This window comes from Zingiber officinale, unplaced genomic scaffold (assembly GCF_018446385.1).
Source record: "Zingiber officinale cultivar Zhangliang unplaced genomic scaffold, Zo_v1.1 ctg29, whole genome shotgun sequence".
NCBI lineage: Eukaryota > Viridiplantae > Streptophyta > Magnoliopsida > Zingiberales > Zingiberaceae > Zingiber > Zingiber officinale.
The window spans coordinates 38,273-56,955 of record NW_024589929.1 but is presented as its reverse complement, the minus strand read 5'-3'; the positions used below and the strand labels follow the sequence as shown (position 1 = coordinate 56,955).

Genomic DNA, 18,683 nt, shown 5'->3' with positions numbered 1-18,683 from the left:
ATTATTTTAAATATAAAAATATCATATTAGATAATATATAGTGACATATTTCACCAAATGTCACCAAATTAGTAACCTAATAATCACTTAATAATTAAAATTTTTTGTTTTTTTCCCTTGCCCTAACGCTAACCCGGCCCTTTCCCTTATCACAAAAATCACGATTTTCTTTCTCCTCTGTACTCGCTCGTCGCTCCCCCACCCTAAGCGCCGCTCCGATCCTCTCCCTTTCTCTCCGGTTAGCTGCTCTCGTCATCGCTGCTTTTCTCCGTGCTCCTCCCTAATCTGCTCTCAGCGGCGCTCCTCTCCCTTTCTCCTCCCTCTGCTCTCGTTCGTTGCCGCTCCTCTCCCTAATCTGCTCTCACTGTCGCTGGGATCTTCACCCACGCTCACGCATATTTGTGCCGCCGCCGGCCTCCACCACGATTCCTCCACAGCACTGCATACACGCTGTGATTCTGCCTTTCTCCTCCCAAACTCATTCTTGTCGTCGCTGCTCCCTAATCTGCGGATCTCACCATGATTTGTAATGTTTTTTTTAATGTTGTGGATTGGAAGTTTTGCATTGTATATGCTCCTAACTAATTTCTTGCTAATTTCTTTTTTTTTTTTTTAGGTTGTGGATTGGAAGAATTTAATAGTCACCTTGCTCCTTTCTACCTAATCGAATCAAACAGGTATATATAATAATAGTTTTAAGTTTCAGTCCTTATCTAACAAGCTTCACTTGTGTATGTGTTTGGTCTTTTTTCTTTGAATTTTGATGGATAGGTTTCTTTCTTATGTTAAGATAAGAAATGAGATTATAAACAGGAAATATAGATTAGTGTCAAATAGGAAAAGTTAGCCAAAGTATAAACAGTTTAACATTAAAATTTATTAATGATATTTATGCAAAAAAATAAAATCAATGTGAGGGATTAACAGCATTGAACCAAATAATCTGAGAATACAATTTGTTCCTTGTTACACAAAGAAAATCACATGGATAAATGTGCAGAGCAGAACAAAAATTGTATTATACATGTACAAATATATTACTCTTTGTATCTAACTTCTGCTTATATTACTCTTTGTATCTAACTTCTGCTAAAATCTGCCTTATATGGAGAACAAGGAGAATTAAGGGATAGGTAGTAGAACTGCCTACAAATCTGTTTATAGTAATTAGTTTATGCTATACAGTTATAACTAGTGTCTATGAGTAAGCTTGAAGCAAGAGATAGATGCATATCTTGCTCATTAGTAACCCATTTGATGAACTTGTTGATGTCGCACTATTCCACATATTTTTGTCCAATATCAAGATATGGGAGGTGGCTATAAATGGACATTAACTAAAATATGTCAAATCAGAAGTTAGTGATCCTTGTTAATTAAACTAATTGCATGATAATAAATAAAAACATAAGTATTTACTTCGGAACAGGTGCTTTTCCAGGCTTCCACAAGCCATATACTCGTATACTAGCAGCCTATGGTTACCCTCACAGCAATAACCAATAAGTTTGACAAGATGCGGGTGATTTAGTTGCCCTAGATAGTTAACTTCTGCCTGAAAAGCAAAAGGTGAACTCATTTTATAATACTATCATAAAAGCATAAAAAAGATACTATGCAAAACATGTGGCTTCAATATCTTCTATTATTTGTCACAGGAAACATCAGAATATGTTCTTCCCAGTAGTCATAACGCATCTCCAGACATAGTAAATGTAAAATTCAGCCAAAATGCTTTAGAGTTATAGTTATAGGGATTCCATACTAATTTACATATTTAGATATGCATTTTTAAAGATAAGAACCTGATAAAATCCTTTAACTACTGAATAAACTTAAATGCCAAATCAACTTATATGTAACAAATAATTCCCAAGGCGCCATAGTAGCTTCCATTTGCATACCTAGTCAGACAGGATCTTAACTTATCCTCTCATTTGCTTTAGAGTTGTAGAAATGAGATCCTCTCATGCAACACCTTATCCTTTTGTCCTAAAAACTTTGATTATGTATTTCACAAACTATGTACAGCCAAGCATGGTTGCATGTGTTTAAGAGCCAAGAAAAATGAATAATTTTATTCCACATCAGATATCTGGCAATTTGCACCTAGGACATGATAAAAAAAAGATGTCATATTGAGTTATTTTTTTGTACTGTTGATTTTTATTAGCTGAGATAAATTATGCAGATGCTATAGATTGTTATGTTGTAGCCTCTTGAGTCCTTGTGTTATAAAGATTTATCTATATCTTGAGTTCTCTAACTTGTGAATTTTATTTGTGATACAGTTCTTTATTTATAAGTGTTAAATTTAGTATACATGCATTTTAAAATTTAACAATATATCATAATGTTAAATTAATTTTAATAAGTTTTTTTTTATGATCATTATGGATAAGAGTTGGATGTTTTTACCAAGACAAACTGAGTATAGAAATGGTGTTCAAAGTTTATTACATTTTGCATTTTCTAATGCAAATATAAATGGAATGATTTTATGTCCATGTATACGGTGTAAGATTGATATATTTGTTTCCAGAGAGGTTTCCTTTGATCATTTGACGGTTGATGGATTTATCAAAGGTTATACTCATTGGGTAGCTCATGGAGAGATATCATATAGTACATCTACAAACTCTGCTTCTGTTCCATCTAAAAATTATGCAGATGATATGCAAGGTTTAGTTTATGAGGCATTTGGGATCTCAGACAATGATAATATAATTAGCACATCAGAATTTGAAAATGATAACGAGATTCCAACGGGAGAGGCTGAGAAATTCTATAAATTAATTGATGATTCAGAAAAAGAATTATATCCAGGATGCAAGAAATTCTCAAAACTTGCATTCATGATTCGCTTGCTTCACTTAAAGTGTCTAGGCAAAATTAATAATAAGATTTTTGATATGCTTTTAGATTTGTTGAGAGAAGCATTTCCTAATGCAATGGATGATTTGCCTAAGTCATACTATGAAGCAGAGAAATTGATGTAGCAAATAGGACTTGGTTATGAAAAGATTGATGCTTGTCCTAATGATTGCACTTTGTACTGGAGATTGGATAAAGAAAGAATTCAATGTGAAACATGTAGTGAGCTCAGATGGGAAACATCTGAAAATGATTCAACCGGTGAAAAGAGAAAAATTTCACGTAAGGTTTTATGGTATTTTCCAATAAAGCCTAGATTACAACGGTTGTTCATGTCATCCAAAACAGCTTCCCATATCAGATGGCATTCTGAATCTCGCACAAAGGATGACTACATGCGACATCCAGCTGACTCTCCGGCTTGGCAAACATTTGATCATAAACACTCAAAATTTGCAAAGGATCCTAGGAACATAAGGCTTGGTTTAGCATCAGATGGATTTAATTCATTCAAAAATATGAGTGTGGCACATAGTACATGGTCGGTCATTTTAATGCCATATAATCTTCCACCATGGATGTGTATGAAGCAACCATACTTTATGTTGTCATTATTGATACCTGGCCCATTTGCTCCAGGAAATAACATCGACGTCTACTTGCAACCTCTTATTGCAGATTTAAAGGATTTGTGGGAGACAGGAGTGCAAACATATGATACATCAACTAAACAAAATTTTCAATTGCATGCCGCATTATTATGGACAATAAGTGATTTTCCTGGATATGCAACCTTATCAGGATGGAGCACTAAAGGACAGCTTGCATGCCCAGTATGTCATAAATTTACACATTCAAAATGGTTAAAAAATGGTGGAAAATACTGCTATATGGGTCACCGTAAGTTTTTAAATAGTGATCATGTGTTTCGAAAAAATTGTTAGGATGTATACTAAAAGCTTAGCTTTTGGTATAAACATTTATCTAGAAATAAGAATCACATTGGTCAAATGTCTACATTTATGATAAATGTAGTTGTTCAATTAATTTATATTGTAGATAGCATGGTGTGTGGTGTCACACACAGAAGATCATGTTATCAGTACCTTATAAATTATAAACAGTAGCTCACGACCATGATGGAAAGGAACAAACCATTGGAAGGTCGTAGTGTAATTAGGTGTTAGTTTATCTTAACTATATAATTACACTAGTACACTAAGAGTGTATTGAGTAGGACCATTAGAGGTCGTTTCTTTTATACTGACTTTATAAAGGAACAAAGACCTCAGTTATTATGAAAGTGTGTGCTCTTAATCCTAATATAATAACAAGCACATATATTTGATATTTATTTCTTTAATTTATCAATGGGTGAGATTTAGTTCGATGAATCAATAAGGCCGATAAGTTGGGAAATGATATCACTTATAGTGTGTGTTGTTGATTATAGAAGGAAACTGTGTCCTAGTAATCTAGGTTGAGAATGTCCCCAAGAGGAGCTCATAAGAATTGTCATGTTAAACCCTGCAGGTGGACTTAGTCCGACATGACGATGAAGTTGAGTGATACTACTCTTGGAGCTAGATATTAATTAAGTGAGTTGTCAGTAACTTACTTAATTAGTGGGCATTTGTTATCTTAAACACAGGGAGACTAACACACTCATGATAAGAAGGAGCCCAAAATGTAATTTGGGATTGGTGCGGTAGTTCAATAATAGTTCTTTAGTGGAATGAATTATTATTGATAAAATTAAGTTGTGTGTTCGGGGCAAGCACGGGATGCTTAATTTTATCGGGAGACCAAAACCAATTCCTCCTCTCGGTCCCTATCGTAGCCTCTAGTATATAGAGATTTATACCCACCGCATACCCACCTTCTTACCCATCCAATGGGGCCGGCCAAGCTAGCTTGGAACCCAAGCTAGGGCCGGCCAAGACCAAGTGGATGAGCCATGTAGGTGGCCGGCCAAAGCTTGGGTCCCAAGCTTAGGTGGCCGGCCACTAGAATATTAAAAAGGATTTTTATTAAAATTATTTCTTATGTGGATATCATGATTTTAAAAGAGAGTTTAAAAATTAAAAATTCCCTTTTATAGCTTTCTATAAAAGATTAAGAGAAGAGATTAATCTCTTTCCTTATTTGTAGTTTAAAAGGATGGTTTTAATTTTTGGTAAAAACTTTCCTTATTTGTAAATCATCTACATGTTTAAAAGAGAGTTTAAAATTTGAAATCTTTCCTTATTTGTTGATTAAAGGAGGATTTTAAATTTTAAGAAAACTTTCCTTTTTAATCATGTTCATGATTTAAAAGAAAGTTTAAAATTAAATATTCTCTTTTATAAGTTTCTACAAAAGATTAAGAAAAGATTTGATATCTTTCCTTATTTGTAGATTAAAAGAGATTTTAATTTATAGAGATAACTTTTTTTTTATCCACATGTTTAAAAGAAAGATTTTAATTTATTAAATTTCCTTTTTATAAACCAATCATGAAGGGATAAAAATTATTGAGAAATTTTTATAAATTTCTAGAAGCAAATAAGGAAGTTTTAATTGGTGTTTAAAATTTTATTTGTTTGGAGATTTTATGGTGTGGCCGGCCATTGCAAAATTAAAAAGAAAAAATGTTTTTAATTAAATAAATTTTCCTTTTCAATGGAAAAAGAATTAAGGAAGTTTTTATTAAATTTTCCTTATTTGCCAAGACCAAGGATTATAAAAGAGGGGGTAGAGGAGGCTTCAAGTCTATGGACTCTATTCTATTTTTCTCCCTCTTTTCCTTGGTGTGGTGGCCGGCCCTTCCCTTTCTCTTCTCTCCTCTTGTTGTGGCCGAAATCTATCATCTCTTGGAGCTTAGAGGATGTGGCCGGATCAAGGAAGGAGAAGAAGGAGAGAAAGCATGCATCCCTTGGAGTTTGGTTGGTGGAAAATTCTTCATCCTTTGGAAGTTCTTGTGCTTGGCCGAAACTTGAAGGAAGAAGAAAGAAGGTGCCTAGGTGGTTCTCATCTCGGAAGATCGTTGCCCACACAACGTCCGAGGTTAGAAGAGGAATACGGTAGAAGATCAAGAGGTCTTTCTAAAAGGTATAACTAGTAATTTTTCTTTCCGCATCATACTAGTTATTTTTGGAAATAATACTAAATACAAGAGGCATACGATTCTAGTGTTTCGAATTTGTTTTCGATATAGTGTTCTTTTGTTTTTCTTTTCCTTGTGATTTGATTGTTCTTTTCGGTTAACCTAAAGTTATTTTAAGAAATTAAATATTAGCTTTCCATAAAAGGTTTTGTCTAGTCGGTGGTGGTTGCTCCCATATCCAAGAAGGCCATGTGTCTCGTCACGTCAGTACTGGGAACCAATTATGGAAATTAATATTTAATGGAATCAATAACTTAAGGTGATTTGGGTCTAGTTCCGCAGGAGATCCAAGTCAAAATCTAAAAGAACAAATAGATTAAGTTTTGGATCAAACGTGTTAAGTTCCGCAGGCGATCCAAAATTTAATTTAAAAGAACACATGGTAGGTAGGAAAAGGTTCAGACCTTTGTACAAAATTTTTATACAGTGGAACCTCTAGGTTTTCCGAGTAGCAACCAACAAAAATGCTCAATTGTTTGATGACACGGAAGAATTTGGAAGACCACCACCCACACTATCAGGAGACATGATGATGGATGAGTTGAAAATTTTAAAATTTACATTTGGGAAAACAATTAATGATAATTCAACACTACCATTTAATTGGAAAAAATTGAGTATTTTTTTTTATTTACCGTATTGGAAGGATAATGTTATACGTCACAATCTTGACCTTATGCATATTGAAAAGAATGTGTGCGAAAATATTTGTGGGACATTGCTGAATATGGAAGGAAAAACAAAAGATAATCTTAAATCACGACTTGATTTGCAAGAAATGGGGATAAGAACAGCACTTCATCCTATTGAGAAAGGACCAAAGAAAGTTTATTTACCTCCAGCATCTTTTTCAATGGGGAAAAAAGAGAAGAACATGTTTTGCAAGGTTTTAAAGCAAATTAAAGTTCCAGATGGCTATGTATCTAACATATCACGATGTGTTCAAATGAAACCACCAAAAATAATTGGTCTAAAAAGTCATGACAATCATATTTTGATGTAGCAATTGTTGCCAGTAGCATTACGTAGAACCTTGTCTAAGTCAGTTCGAGTTCCGTTGATTAGATTAAGCAGATATTTTCGAGAGTTATGTAGTAAAGTAATCTCTCCTACGGATATGACTCGTCTGAGAAGAGATATTGCAGTGATCCTTTGTGAGTTGGAAAAGATTTTTCCTCCCTCATTTTTTGACATAATAGTTCATCTAACTATTCATTTGGCTACTGAAGTACAACTTGCTGGGCCAGTTCACTATCGTTGGATGTATCCAATTGAAAGGTAATATATATATATATATATATATATATCTTTTTAATGTTATTACATTTGTAATATATTATTTGTTAAATAATACTAATTCCTGTGTTTTTGACATAAGGTACCTAAGGACATTGAAGTCCTATGTTCGAAATAGAAATAGGCCAGAAGGATCTATTGCTGAGGGCTATTTGGCTGAGGAATGTTTGACATTCTGCTCTTTATATTTAGCGGATTATGTAGAGACAAGATTTAATCAATCATCAAGAAATGATAATGCAAATATTGACTCAACATTTGCATTAGATGTGTTTAACACATCTGGCTATGCACTTGGAAAGGCCATTGCTACTAAGTTTGATATTGAGATATTAAAGAATGCACATCAATATGTGTTATTCAATTGTCATCGCTTACAATCTTATATAGAGTATGTTTTATATAATTCATGTTGTTTAAATATAAAACTATTTAGTCATTATTATTTATGAAATTAATATTACTAATTTGCAGTGAACATCGTGGAATTGTGCAACTTAGTCATCCTCGTCTTCCATTACACCAAATTGAACGTATACATAGTGAAACTTTTGCCTCATGGTTTGCTAATCATGTAAGTTGTGTTGTAATAGTTATTAAAAATACATATTATTTTTTTCAAATATAAATGAGTGAGTCCTTCTTGTATAATAGATTGAAGATACAAATCTTCCAGAAGATGATCCTATTTCAAATGATTTGAGATCACTTGCTAGAGGCCCAAATATCATTGGGATACAATATCATAAATTCGTTTCAAATGGATTTAGGTTTCATACAAAAGAAGTGGAACGTAAGAGGAAAACTCAAAATTGTGGTGTGACTGTTAGGGCAACTACTTCAAGTTATTCAAGTATAAAAGATCACAATCCAGTATTAAGCGAACTTGATTATTATGGGATTTTGCAAAATGTGATTGAGTTGGATTATGGGGGAGGCCGAAAAGTTGCTTTATTTGAATGCGAGTGGGTCTCCAAAGGCAAACGACTAAAATTGGATGAAGATGGTTTTATGTTGGCCAATTTTAAAGATGTTAGGCGTCATAATGAGCCTTATATTTTAGCATCTCAGGCTATGCAAGTATTTTATGTGGAAGATCCAAATGATTGTGATTGGCATGTCATTATCACGACTGATGCACGAGCGAAGTATAATATGCAGCCTATGGCAGATGTTGATACATATCTTCAAAGTTGTATTTGTAATTCAGAAGATTGCAATGAACATGAAGAAGTAGTCTGGGTTCGTGATGATATTGCAGGAGTGGAAATTGATACTGATTTATGAAGAGATTTTATCTAGTCTATGCATTATGTTTAGTCAATTATCATTGTAAAAACAGTAGAATAGATTCTTACTATATATGTTTGGAGGATATATGGTGATATGTATTTTCTCTTCATTTTTAACTATTGAGTTTTTATCATTTATAATCTCTTACTAACTTTTATTTGTAGTAAGAATGGCTCCTAAGCGTCGAACTAAGAGAATATCACGAAGTATAAATAAAAATCACACTGATCATGAACAAGGTAATATCTCTTTTTATGCATGCCAAATTTTAATAACTGATTGTGTTTATTCATATTTATCTTTTTTTTTTAATGAAAGCAATACTTGTATAGATGGTCAAAACATAGAAGGTACCTTGACTGACCAAAGAGATGTAGTTTCAAATCAACTACATGTTGATGTGCAAGGTAATGTCCCACTTATTATAAAGTAGAGGCTATTGTTGCATAACATCCATAGTGAGGATATGCTGTTGTACTATTGTTGTTACTACTATGTTTGGTATACCATCCTTCATGTTGATTTAAAAAAAAAATACTAGAAGAACAATGAAACAACTTGGGAGAATGTACCTGAAGAAAGGAAGTAAATAATCGGCTAAATACAGAAAGCAGAGTTCCTGCAACATCTGGACCATAAAGTTCATGGACTGCATGAACTAAACCATAAGTTCCAAATTGAGCCTTATCGATCATTCCATGTATTAGCTCATTATTGTAAATATGCAAAACAAGTTGAGCACTATCATTCCCAATATACTCTTTTTGTATTCTTCCTTTCTTTTCAATAGTAAAAGGAAGGCAACCTCGTGTGACATAGTTAAGGATTGCAGTAATAACCTACAAAATAACAAAACCATCAGCATAAAAGTTGATGCAGTTAAGGTTATGCAGCGTCACCATCTCAATTACCTTGGATAAGTGCTGTTCTTGACTGCCTTCTGCCCATACTTCCTGCACCGGTAGCCATCTTCAATGTGGAATAAATATCATAGTAAAAATGATGATTCATTTCATTGGAATTGCTATAAACTGATTACCTATTTAACTACATGCTTATTATTTATAATCTGATAATAACTATTATTTGTTGTAGGAATGTCTCTTAAGCGTCGAACAAAGAGGAAATCTCGTTTTAAACTACAAGCTGAGTTAGATATGTAACCGCCAAGTATAAGTAAAAAATCACACTGTTCATGAACAAGGTAATATCTATTTTTATGCATGACAAATTTAATAACTGATTGCGTTTATTCATATTTATCTTTTTTTTTAATGAAAGCAATACTTTTACAGATGGTCAAAACATAGAAGGTACCTTGAATGACCAAAGAGATGTAGTTTCAAATCAACTACATGTTGATGTGCAAGATAATGCCCCACTTGTTAAAAAGTAGAGGCTATTGTTGCATAACATCCATATAGTGAGGATATGATGTTGTACTATTGTTGTTACTGCTATGTTTGGTATACCATCCTTCATATTTATCTTCCATGGATGCTGTTGTACTATTGTTGTTAATGCTATGCTTAGTATAATTTAACATCACGCTGCAGTACTATTTATATGAACTTAGTATTATTTACTAATGCTATGCTTAGTATATGTGTCGATATGTATTTCCTTTCCATTTTTAACTATTGACCTTTTATTATTTATAATCTGTTAATAACTATTATTTGTTGTAGGAATGACTCTTAAGCGTCGATCTAAGAGAAAATCTCGTTTTAAACTTCAAGCTGAGTTAGATATGCAACCGCCAAGTATAAGTAAAAATCACACTGATCATGAACAAGGTAATATCTCTTTTAATGCATGACAAATTTAATAACTGATTGCGTTTATTCATATTTATCTTTTTTTTATGAAATCAATACTTTTACAGATGGTCAAAACATAGAAGGTACCTTGAATGACCAAAGAGATGTAGTTTCAAATCAACTACATGTTGATGTGCAAGGTAATGCCCCACTTGTTGAAAACATGTCTTCAGTTCCAGACCAAGATGATCATATGAACCAGGAATATAATGAAGGTAACATATATGAAGAATGCAATAATTTAATTGATTCATTATTTTAAAATTGTATTATAACTTTTGTTTTTGTACAGCTAGTGATCATAATGTTAAGAGGAAAAAAAGAGGTCCTACATTTCTCAAAGAAATTTGGGGCCGACTGTAACATCCCAAATTTCACGATTTGAAGTCCTAAAAGACCTTATTAAAATCTAGAAATGCTTTAGAAAAATTCTAGAGATTTTTAGGAATTTATAGAATATTTTTATGTAATTTTTGGAGGTCGTTTGGTATTTTTACTAAACGAAAGAAGTTTCGACAAAAAATGTCCAAGCTGAGGCTTGAATCGGCAACCCCTGACCCGAGCAAAACCCGGCTAACCAACTGGGCTAGCAGTTATTACTTGATCGAATAAGGATCGAATTGTATTTAAGTAATAAATAGTCAATAGCAAAATAAAATGTTCGGCTGGGGATTTGAACCTGCGGCTTTTGGCTCGGTCAAATCCCGGCTGACCAAGTGATCCAGCCACCGGTTTTGTTTAAAAAGGATAGCGAATTTATTTAAAGAAGTTAACAAAATATTGAGTTATAAGAGGAGAACTTAACTTAGGGCTTGATCGGGTGACCTAGTTTTTTTATTTTCCTTCTCCTCTCTCGCGGCGTCGACCTCCTCTCGGGTGAAACCCCAGCCGAAACTAGGGCTTCGTCTTCGGCACCGACCAAGGGGTGTTTTCGCGAGATTTTCACATCTTCCCGATCACCTCGTCGAGGAGAGCTTGTGGACGCAAGGAATCGCCGGGAAGCTTGAGTTTTATCCGAACCCTAGAAGCACTAGAAGGTTTCTCCTTCGGCTGTGAGTCAAGGAAACGAAGGTAAGTTGCTACGCACCTGCAGTAGGATAGTTCCGGATTCGTATTCCTTCTTGTTTTTGAATTTTCTGTGAAGATTGGGAATGCATGTTTGCTGCCGTGAATTCCTTCTTTCAATTTCGTGTTTGATTAGGGGTTTAAGAAGAGTTCAAGGAAATTCTTTCTGCTTGAATTTCTGCCGCAGCATGTTTTGCCCTAAGGGTTTTTTTTGTTGCCTTATGAAGGGTTCGGTTATGAACATGTTTACATGGAACTTTAATCTCAGCAGGTTATAGTTTTGTTGTGCTAAGAATTGGAGATGAAATAAGCCTTATAGGGGTAAAATTCCAGCAGGTTTCAATTATGTTGTAAATTTTGTGAATTACTGCTGTTAAGCTTTGTAGTATTGGCGTTTTATTTCACTGCCATGTTGTTCCCTTTCTGGTTAGGGTTCTGTTCTATTGAAGTTTTAGTAGTATATGTCTATGGGCAATCCCTCTAAGATCAGAGGCATGTTTCTCATAGTTATGCTTAACTACTTTCATGTTGTATAATACATTCCATGCTAAACCCTTGCATTCCGTGTGGAAGCTAAGGACAGTGGACAAACAAATCTAATTAAGGGAGGCAAGGTAACATATGATAGCAATTCAAATATATAGGCACTGTAGTTGAAGTTCCAAACTGAAATGAACCATAAATTATCCTTGGATTTTACTAGCTAATGCTCGAAGTTGGTCACCCATATATAAAATATATTACCTGTGTTATTCACTGCCATAGCCAAATTGGATTTGCATATGTGAGTTAGATTCTTTAGTCTTATGATTTAGCATGTTGTTGGACTTTCCTATTTGTTATTAGTTAAGCATGTGTAGTTCCTTTATTACTAGAAGAGCATGAGCAGTATTGAATTATAATGTTTCTCCTTGCTATTAGAATAACATGAACAAACTTAGGTTTGGTTTATCTTGAAGCTTGCTGCCATAAAACCAGATTTAGTTGTTTAGATTTGGAAATGAGAGCATGAAACATCCTAGTATTTGATTTTCTTCTTTGCTGCCATGTGTAGGAATAGGCCTTTTAATGAGCATGCAGTAGAGTGGTTTTGTGCTGTTAGCATTTCCATTGCTTAGTTTTGATACAGATCCTTCCTTATTAGTTTTATGCATGCAGATTTCAAGTTTATGTAGCTCCAATGAGTAGGAACAGCTATGTCAGTTCACGTTGCAGTTTTGGGTTTCCTTTGCATTCATTTTAGCATGCTTAAAGATCTCAGAATTGTTTCCTTTGTTTTAAATCTGTTGTAGCATGTTTGAAGAAGTTAGATAAGCTTACTATGCAGATTTTTGATTAAGCTTGTATGCAGAATTTCGATTGAGTTAGTATGCAGATTTTGTTGAGCTTAGTATGCAGATTTTAGATAAGCTTAGTATGTAGATTTTAGTTAAGCTTAATATGCAGATTTATGTTTAAACTTGTATGCAGATTTTGTTTAAGCATTGCAGTGTTAGAATTTGGTTAAACATTTCAGTTTTGTAAGAAGCATTCTTTTATAAGAAAAGTATAAGAAAGATAAAGAAAAGAAAAAAAAAGGCCAAGGCCTTAAGTAGATCCCAAAGTCAAGACTTTAGGGATTTTGGCACACAAGGTGCTAAAGAAAATGCCGAGGCATTATATAGAAGTATTAAAAGATAACAAGTATTTTACTTTTATCAGTGGCACTGTGCTGGACCTTCAGTTGTCCTTGGGTTGGGCTCCCATAGTCGTCCCTAGGTTTAGATAACCTAGTAGTAACGGCTCGGCCGACGGTCGACGGTCGACGACCATAGGGTCGCCAAATGGGCCGCCGAATGGGTCGAGTCGTTACAAAAGTAAAAGCACAGTTGTCGGGCCCAAGAGAAGTTGATTACTATTTTGAAGTATTATAAGTATAAGTTTTTGAACAAGTAAAACGAGTTTTACATAAACATAAAGTATTAAAGATTAAGTTAGAACAAATGAAATAAGTTTCATATGGTTCTAAAAATCAGTAAGTTTAGTTCCTTATTCTACCATGTTTATCTAGTAGATGAGTAGTTTCCATGTTTACCTATTAGATGAGCAGCATGATTAACTATTAGAATTACATTAGTAGATTCCTTAGCTTTTCTTTGCTATTAGTTTGACATGAGCAGTTATGTTTATGCTTTATTTCTTTTTAGAGCATATAGTTTCTAGTTCTTTTCGTATACATGCACATTCGTGATTTTGTGAGTTAGATAGCGCTTACTAAGCAAATTTTGCTTATAGACTACACTTCCTCTTACTGCAGATAAAGGAAAAGAAAAGATTTAGCAAGGAAGGCGACAAGGTGGTGCTGATGGTGTGTGATGCCAGGACTATGGAAGCCTTGGCACTTAGTTTAAGATCTTATTAAGATTGTCATTTATTAAGAATGTATTAGATGAGTCATTTAGTCTTCCGCTGTTAGTTAATTGTATGTTTTTATTTTGTTTCCGCTATTCATTACTTGCATGATTTGATTTCATTAAACTGCGTGGTGATGTTATTCCTTTTGTGTGTTTGATATGTGTTCCAGCCGCCTGTGGCTGTGTATATTATGTTATGTATTAATGATTATGGTCACCGGTACAAGGGAGATTCTGCCGAAATTTTTCGGTAGGGTTTCCATGTGATTTTTAATCATACCGATTAAGTAGAGTTAGTAGTTAAGTAACGGTCATCCTTAGAGAGTAGTAGTAGTAAGAAGGGTGGTCGTTACACCGACCAAGTACACTACCACGCATTAAAATTCTATGTGATGATATGGGACATCCTATAGGAACCAAAAAAAATAAATTTACTGATTTCTTGGGTTCTTTAACAAGGAATGGTAAGTATTGTCCAATTGATATAGAAGATTGGCACAAAATGTCAATGGACAAAAAGAAAGACATGTTAAATGTTATAAAGGTAAATTACTTTGTATAATTTTAGGATTTAAAAATTATAATTTATGCAATAATAATTTGTCTATATATTTTTTTTTACAAGATAAGTATGACCTTCAGTTAGGGACGGAAAATTGGACATTATGCTCAATAGCAAAAAAATGAAGAAATTGGAAGTCTGAACTAAAAAATAAGTACTATGATCCGGAGTTGTCAATTCAAATTCTTTTACAACAAAGAGATGAAAGAGCTCAAGTAGAACAATATATGCGACTAGTTGCTTTTTGGAACACAGAAAAATCAAAGGTATGTATTTTATTTATTTAAAATATAATGTTAGTAGACTTTTATTTTATGTATTATGTGTAATTTTATATATTAGGAAAGAAGTGAAAAGAATAAAAATGCAAGAAAGCAAAGGATAATGAATCAAACCACAGGAAGGACATCTTTTTCTCAAGTGCAACAAACATTGGTAGATCTTTTTATTATATTATAATTTTATGTGCATTTGATTATAGAAATTAGTAACCAAATATATTTTAGGAAAAAGAAAAGGGGCATCCTCCAACACAAATTGAATTATTTCATGCATGTTTTACGCATGCTAATGGAACTCCCTCAAGTAATATTTTAAAAGAAAGATTGGTAAGATGTTTTATACTCTTCATTTATTTTATTTTAAAGTATTTTTTAATTATCATTATGTATTAACTAAATCTTAATATTTCTTGAAGACTGCAATGAAAGAACTAGAAAATCAACTTCCTGAAGATTACAATGATCAAGTGAACCCGAATGATATATTTGCTCAAATCATGGGACCAGATAGATCTGGTCGAGTACGTATGCTTGGTGATGGAATTAGCCCATCTGATTTATGGGGAGTAGTTCCTAGTCGTGGCACATGCAATCGACTAGTTATGGAACAGAATGCAAAGTTAGAACAGATGAATAAACAAATCAAAAAGCAAGGTCAACATATTACAATGTTAGAAACAAAGATTTCTGAACAATCAAGCACAAATCCTCTTTCAAATTCTAATAATAGTCGATACACTTCATCAAGTAGTAATCCACAAGGTTCTATTCCATCTCGTCCAACCTTACAGGTAAGATTTTTTTTTTTAATTTCTATTTTATTATATATTCTACACATCTTGAAAAATTGATGTTATATCTTTCACTTTCATGTAGATTGGAAGTTCTGTCTTGATCAAAAGTTTATTTGATTCAACAAAAACTGTAGCAAAAGGATTGCTCCTTGACATGGATCCAAATAATATAGTAGGGAGACAAAAATTATGACCTAATTGGTGTGAAGTACAAGTACTAGTTGTCCTAGAACCCGAAGAAAATTTAATTAGACCTTATGATCTTTTACAAAGGTTTGAGGATGCACTTGGAGGACTGATAGCTTGGCCTTGTCATTTGGTATGATTTAAACATTTTAGTGAAATATTATTACTTTTTTATATTTATCATGTTATTAAAATTTTAAATAAATATGAAATGTATTTGCAGTTGACAATGTGCGAAGATTTCTATTAGTGCATATAGAATAATACTTTATATGTTTCTCATTCGGTATGCTTTTCAATCTTTTAAATTATGTTTATTAGGTTTATATTTTCATTGTTTAATTTACTTATACAAATTTATTGATTGTATTTGTAGGTGACAGGTACTTGGATTTTGCATATGATGGTTGAAGATGGTTGATAGTAAATTAGTTAGTTTTTTATTTTATAAGACTTTGTTAGTTTTAAAATTCAATGATTTGTTAGTATTTAGTTAACATTGGATTCAATACTTTTACATTAGTAATGCATTTGTATTTTTGTGATGATGGGATAAATTATATATGATGACATGGCGAATGGATTGGATATTTTGGATATAAAAAAATTTTATTCTTATTGTGATGATGGTTAAATTGTGATGATGTGTAACTTTTTCTATTATATGATGAATGTTTTGTGTTCTGAATAAATATTATTAATTTATTGTAGTGTATTCTAAATGTTTCTATTTAATGTTTTTATAAAATATTATAATTAACATTTCATAATGTCATTATAGATTATATAAGATGACACTTTAAAATATCCTTATAAATTATCATTACTAACATAATTTATTGTCCTTATATAAAAATTTAAAACATTTATAATTGTCAATATAAATTAGGTTAGGTGACATTTATATTTGTCCTTATTTACATAATAAAAAGGCATACATAAATGTCCATGAAATATGTTTTCATGACAATTTCGATTGTCATTATATTCCTATATTTAAGACACTTTTGAAGTTAGCATAAATATTATATAATGACATTATACAAATGTCAGGAATGCTAAAGGGTCTATGCTAACACCGCATATCAATACATTTTTCGGTGGTGTCACCATAGCTTTATTGTCACTAAAAGTATACTATAAGGGCATTTATGTGTGTCCTTAAAGACCTTAATTCCAGTAGTGGTCGACTGAACATCTGGCTAGGGGTCTCCCAGGCCGGACGAAAGACAGCCCGACCAGGGGTCGGGTTTCCGATGCTCAAGGTAAAAGAGTCTCTGGGACGAGCGAACAGGCCGCTCGGCCGAGCCACGGGACAATAAGGCACAATCCCATCCGAGCACATGAGCAGGGCTTCCTCGCCCGGTCTGAGGTATGCGCATTCCCGGAGGCCATGAGCGCCGAGCGATCGGTCCGCTCGACCCGGGAATAGGCGCGCAAGAGGCGCAAAGGGACAGAAGGGACCGCTGGTAACATCATCCTCGAGACACCTACCGCCGACAAACAGCATGGTCGGCGGCCGGAGCGGACAGAGTATCGTACGGTGGAAGTTTCCACCGTCACGTCAGGGATATGCTCGGACGATTACGGAATGGCGTCAGACATGATTTTCTGACACAACCCTACCAAGGTATATTTGGGGAAGCGTGCACGCATCGAGAAGCGTGCCCGCGCCTCCCCGGGGTCCTATATAAGGACCCCCAGACTTCAACGGAAGTATGCGATTCTGATCACTGTAGTCACAGTAGCGTTACTGTGCTCCTCTTCTTCTTCACTGCCTGACTTGAGAGTCGGAGGGTCGTCGCCGAGAAACCCCTCCCGGCTCGGCTTCTTTGCAGGTTCGCCGGAGGTCTACACCATCATCAGAGGATAACGGAGAGCGTCACGTCCTCAGCATCCATCGACTCAGCGCTCGGACAGGATCAACCAGTATTGCCCATTCTTTTCAAGAAATGATGGTTTAATCTTGCTCTCATCTGTATTATCATTCGTTGCACCGATAAGAGAGCTGTCTTCTAAACGGAGGAGCCAGCAAGCTTTTTTAACCTTGCTCGATCAGTAACTTTGCTACCTGCCTGTTCAATTAGTAATGGAATCATTGCTAGAATTCGAGCATTGCCAACCCTCAGAGATTCGAGAGCTGAGGGCTGCGTGGGAAACCATATATGGAGTTGGTGATCTCAAAGCAACGATAGGATGAGTTAGTCAACTGGGTTTCACTATTAACGATTGACGCCTCACAGGCTCGATATTATCTCGTGGACACATTTGAGGAAAAAGACCAGAAAAGAATAATATTTGTCGTCTAGATTTTTAAGGAAAAAAATTTATTTAATATGTGAAGTTTATTTCAAACTCCTAAACATGTATGGTATAGTGATATGGAGATGAAGACATGTGGTAAGAGGGGCATTTAAGTTATTTTACTGTCTATGGGTTTAAGAGGGAGGGCATTGTTCATCATAGAGAGGGGAGGTGGTTTTTCCATAGCCACGCACGCTGATGTCACCTTCGTCGCCTCTGACGTCGAGCACATCCGATGCCGGCAACCCCTAGCTCTCACACACAAGGCCTGACGCACACCGCCAGACCTTCCTTCCTCTTTCTCATGCACGAGGGGCGCCACCCTCACGTGAACACGCCAACTTTCCCTCCCCTTTTCTCCTTTCCACGCTGCCGCTAGTGCCGCTTCGAACTCTTGCTCACGCCATCGACCGCCAACCTCGTTTCCAACGCCACCGACCTCCCCTTTTTCTTCCTCACAGCACTGATGCCCTCCTCTCCCACTGACTCCTTGCTCGTCATCAGTCGGGCCTATCAGAGGAGGCCCCCTTTCCTGACGGAAGCCTCCTCTTCGCGAGACTTTGATACCTTTGATGCTGCCTCTGTCCCACGCCGATGGTAGAACTCCCGCCAACTACCAACACTGCCTCCAGCGAGGCTCCACCCCTTCTCCCTCTCCATCTGTAGCTCA

The 18,683-nt window shown here is 34.8% G+C and overlaps 1 protein-coding gene across 5 annotated transcripts; it reads left to right on the top strand.

The window, feature by feature from the left end:
- The first annotated feature begins 132 nt into the window (after positions 1 to 132).
- LOC122037353 lies at positions 133 to 16,257 on the top strand. Of its 5 annotated transcripts, none has more exons than XR_006127631.1 (5): positions 133 to 526; positions 617 to 677; positions 15,797 to 15,842; positions 15,933 to 15,995; positions 16,086 to 16,257. XR_006127631.1 is itself a non-coding variant. In XM_042596795.1 (5 exons), exons 1-5 carry the CDS (start codon positions 520 to 522, stop codon positions 8,600 to 8,602), a joined length of 1,110 nt encoding a protein of 369 aa, XP_042452729.1. In that variant the 5' UTR covers positions 133 to 519; the 3' UTR covers positions 8,603 to 8,766. The 5 variants fall into 5 exon arrangements, 3 of the variants coding, with proteins under 3 accessions (XP_042452729.1, XP_042452730.1, XP_042452728.1); XM_042596795.1 differs by lacking the exons at positions 15,797 to 15,842; positions 15,933 to 15,995; positions 16,086 to 16,257 and adding exons at positions 7,398 to 7,706; positions 7,790 to 7,889; positions 7,970 to 8,766; XR_006127630.1 differs by lacking the exon at positions 15,933 to 15,995.
- Positions 16,258 to 18,683: the final 2,426 nt, after the last annotated feature.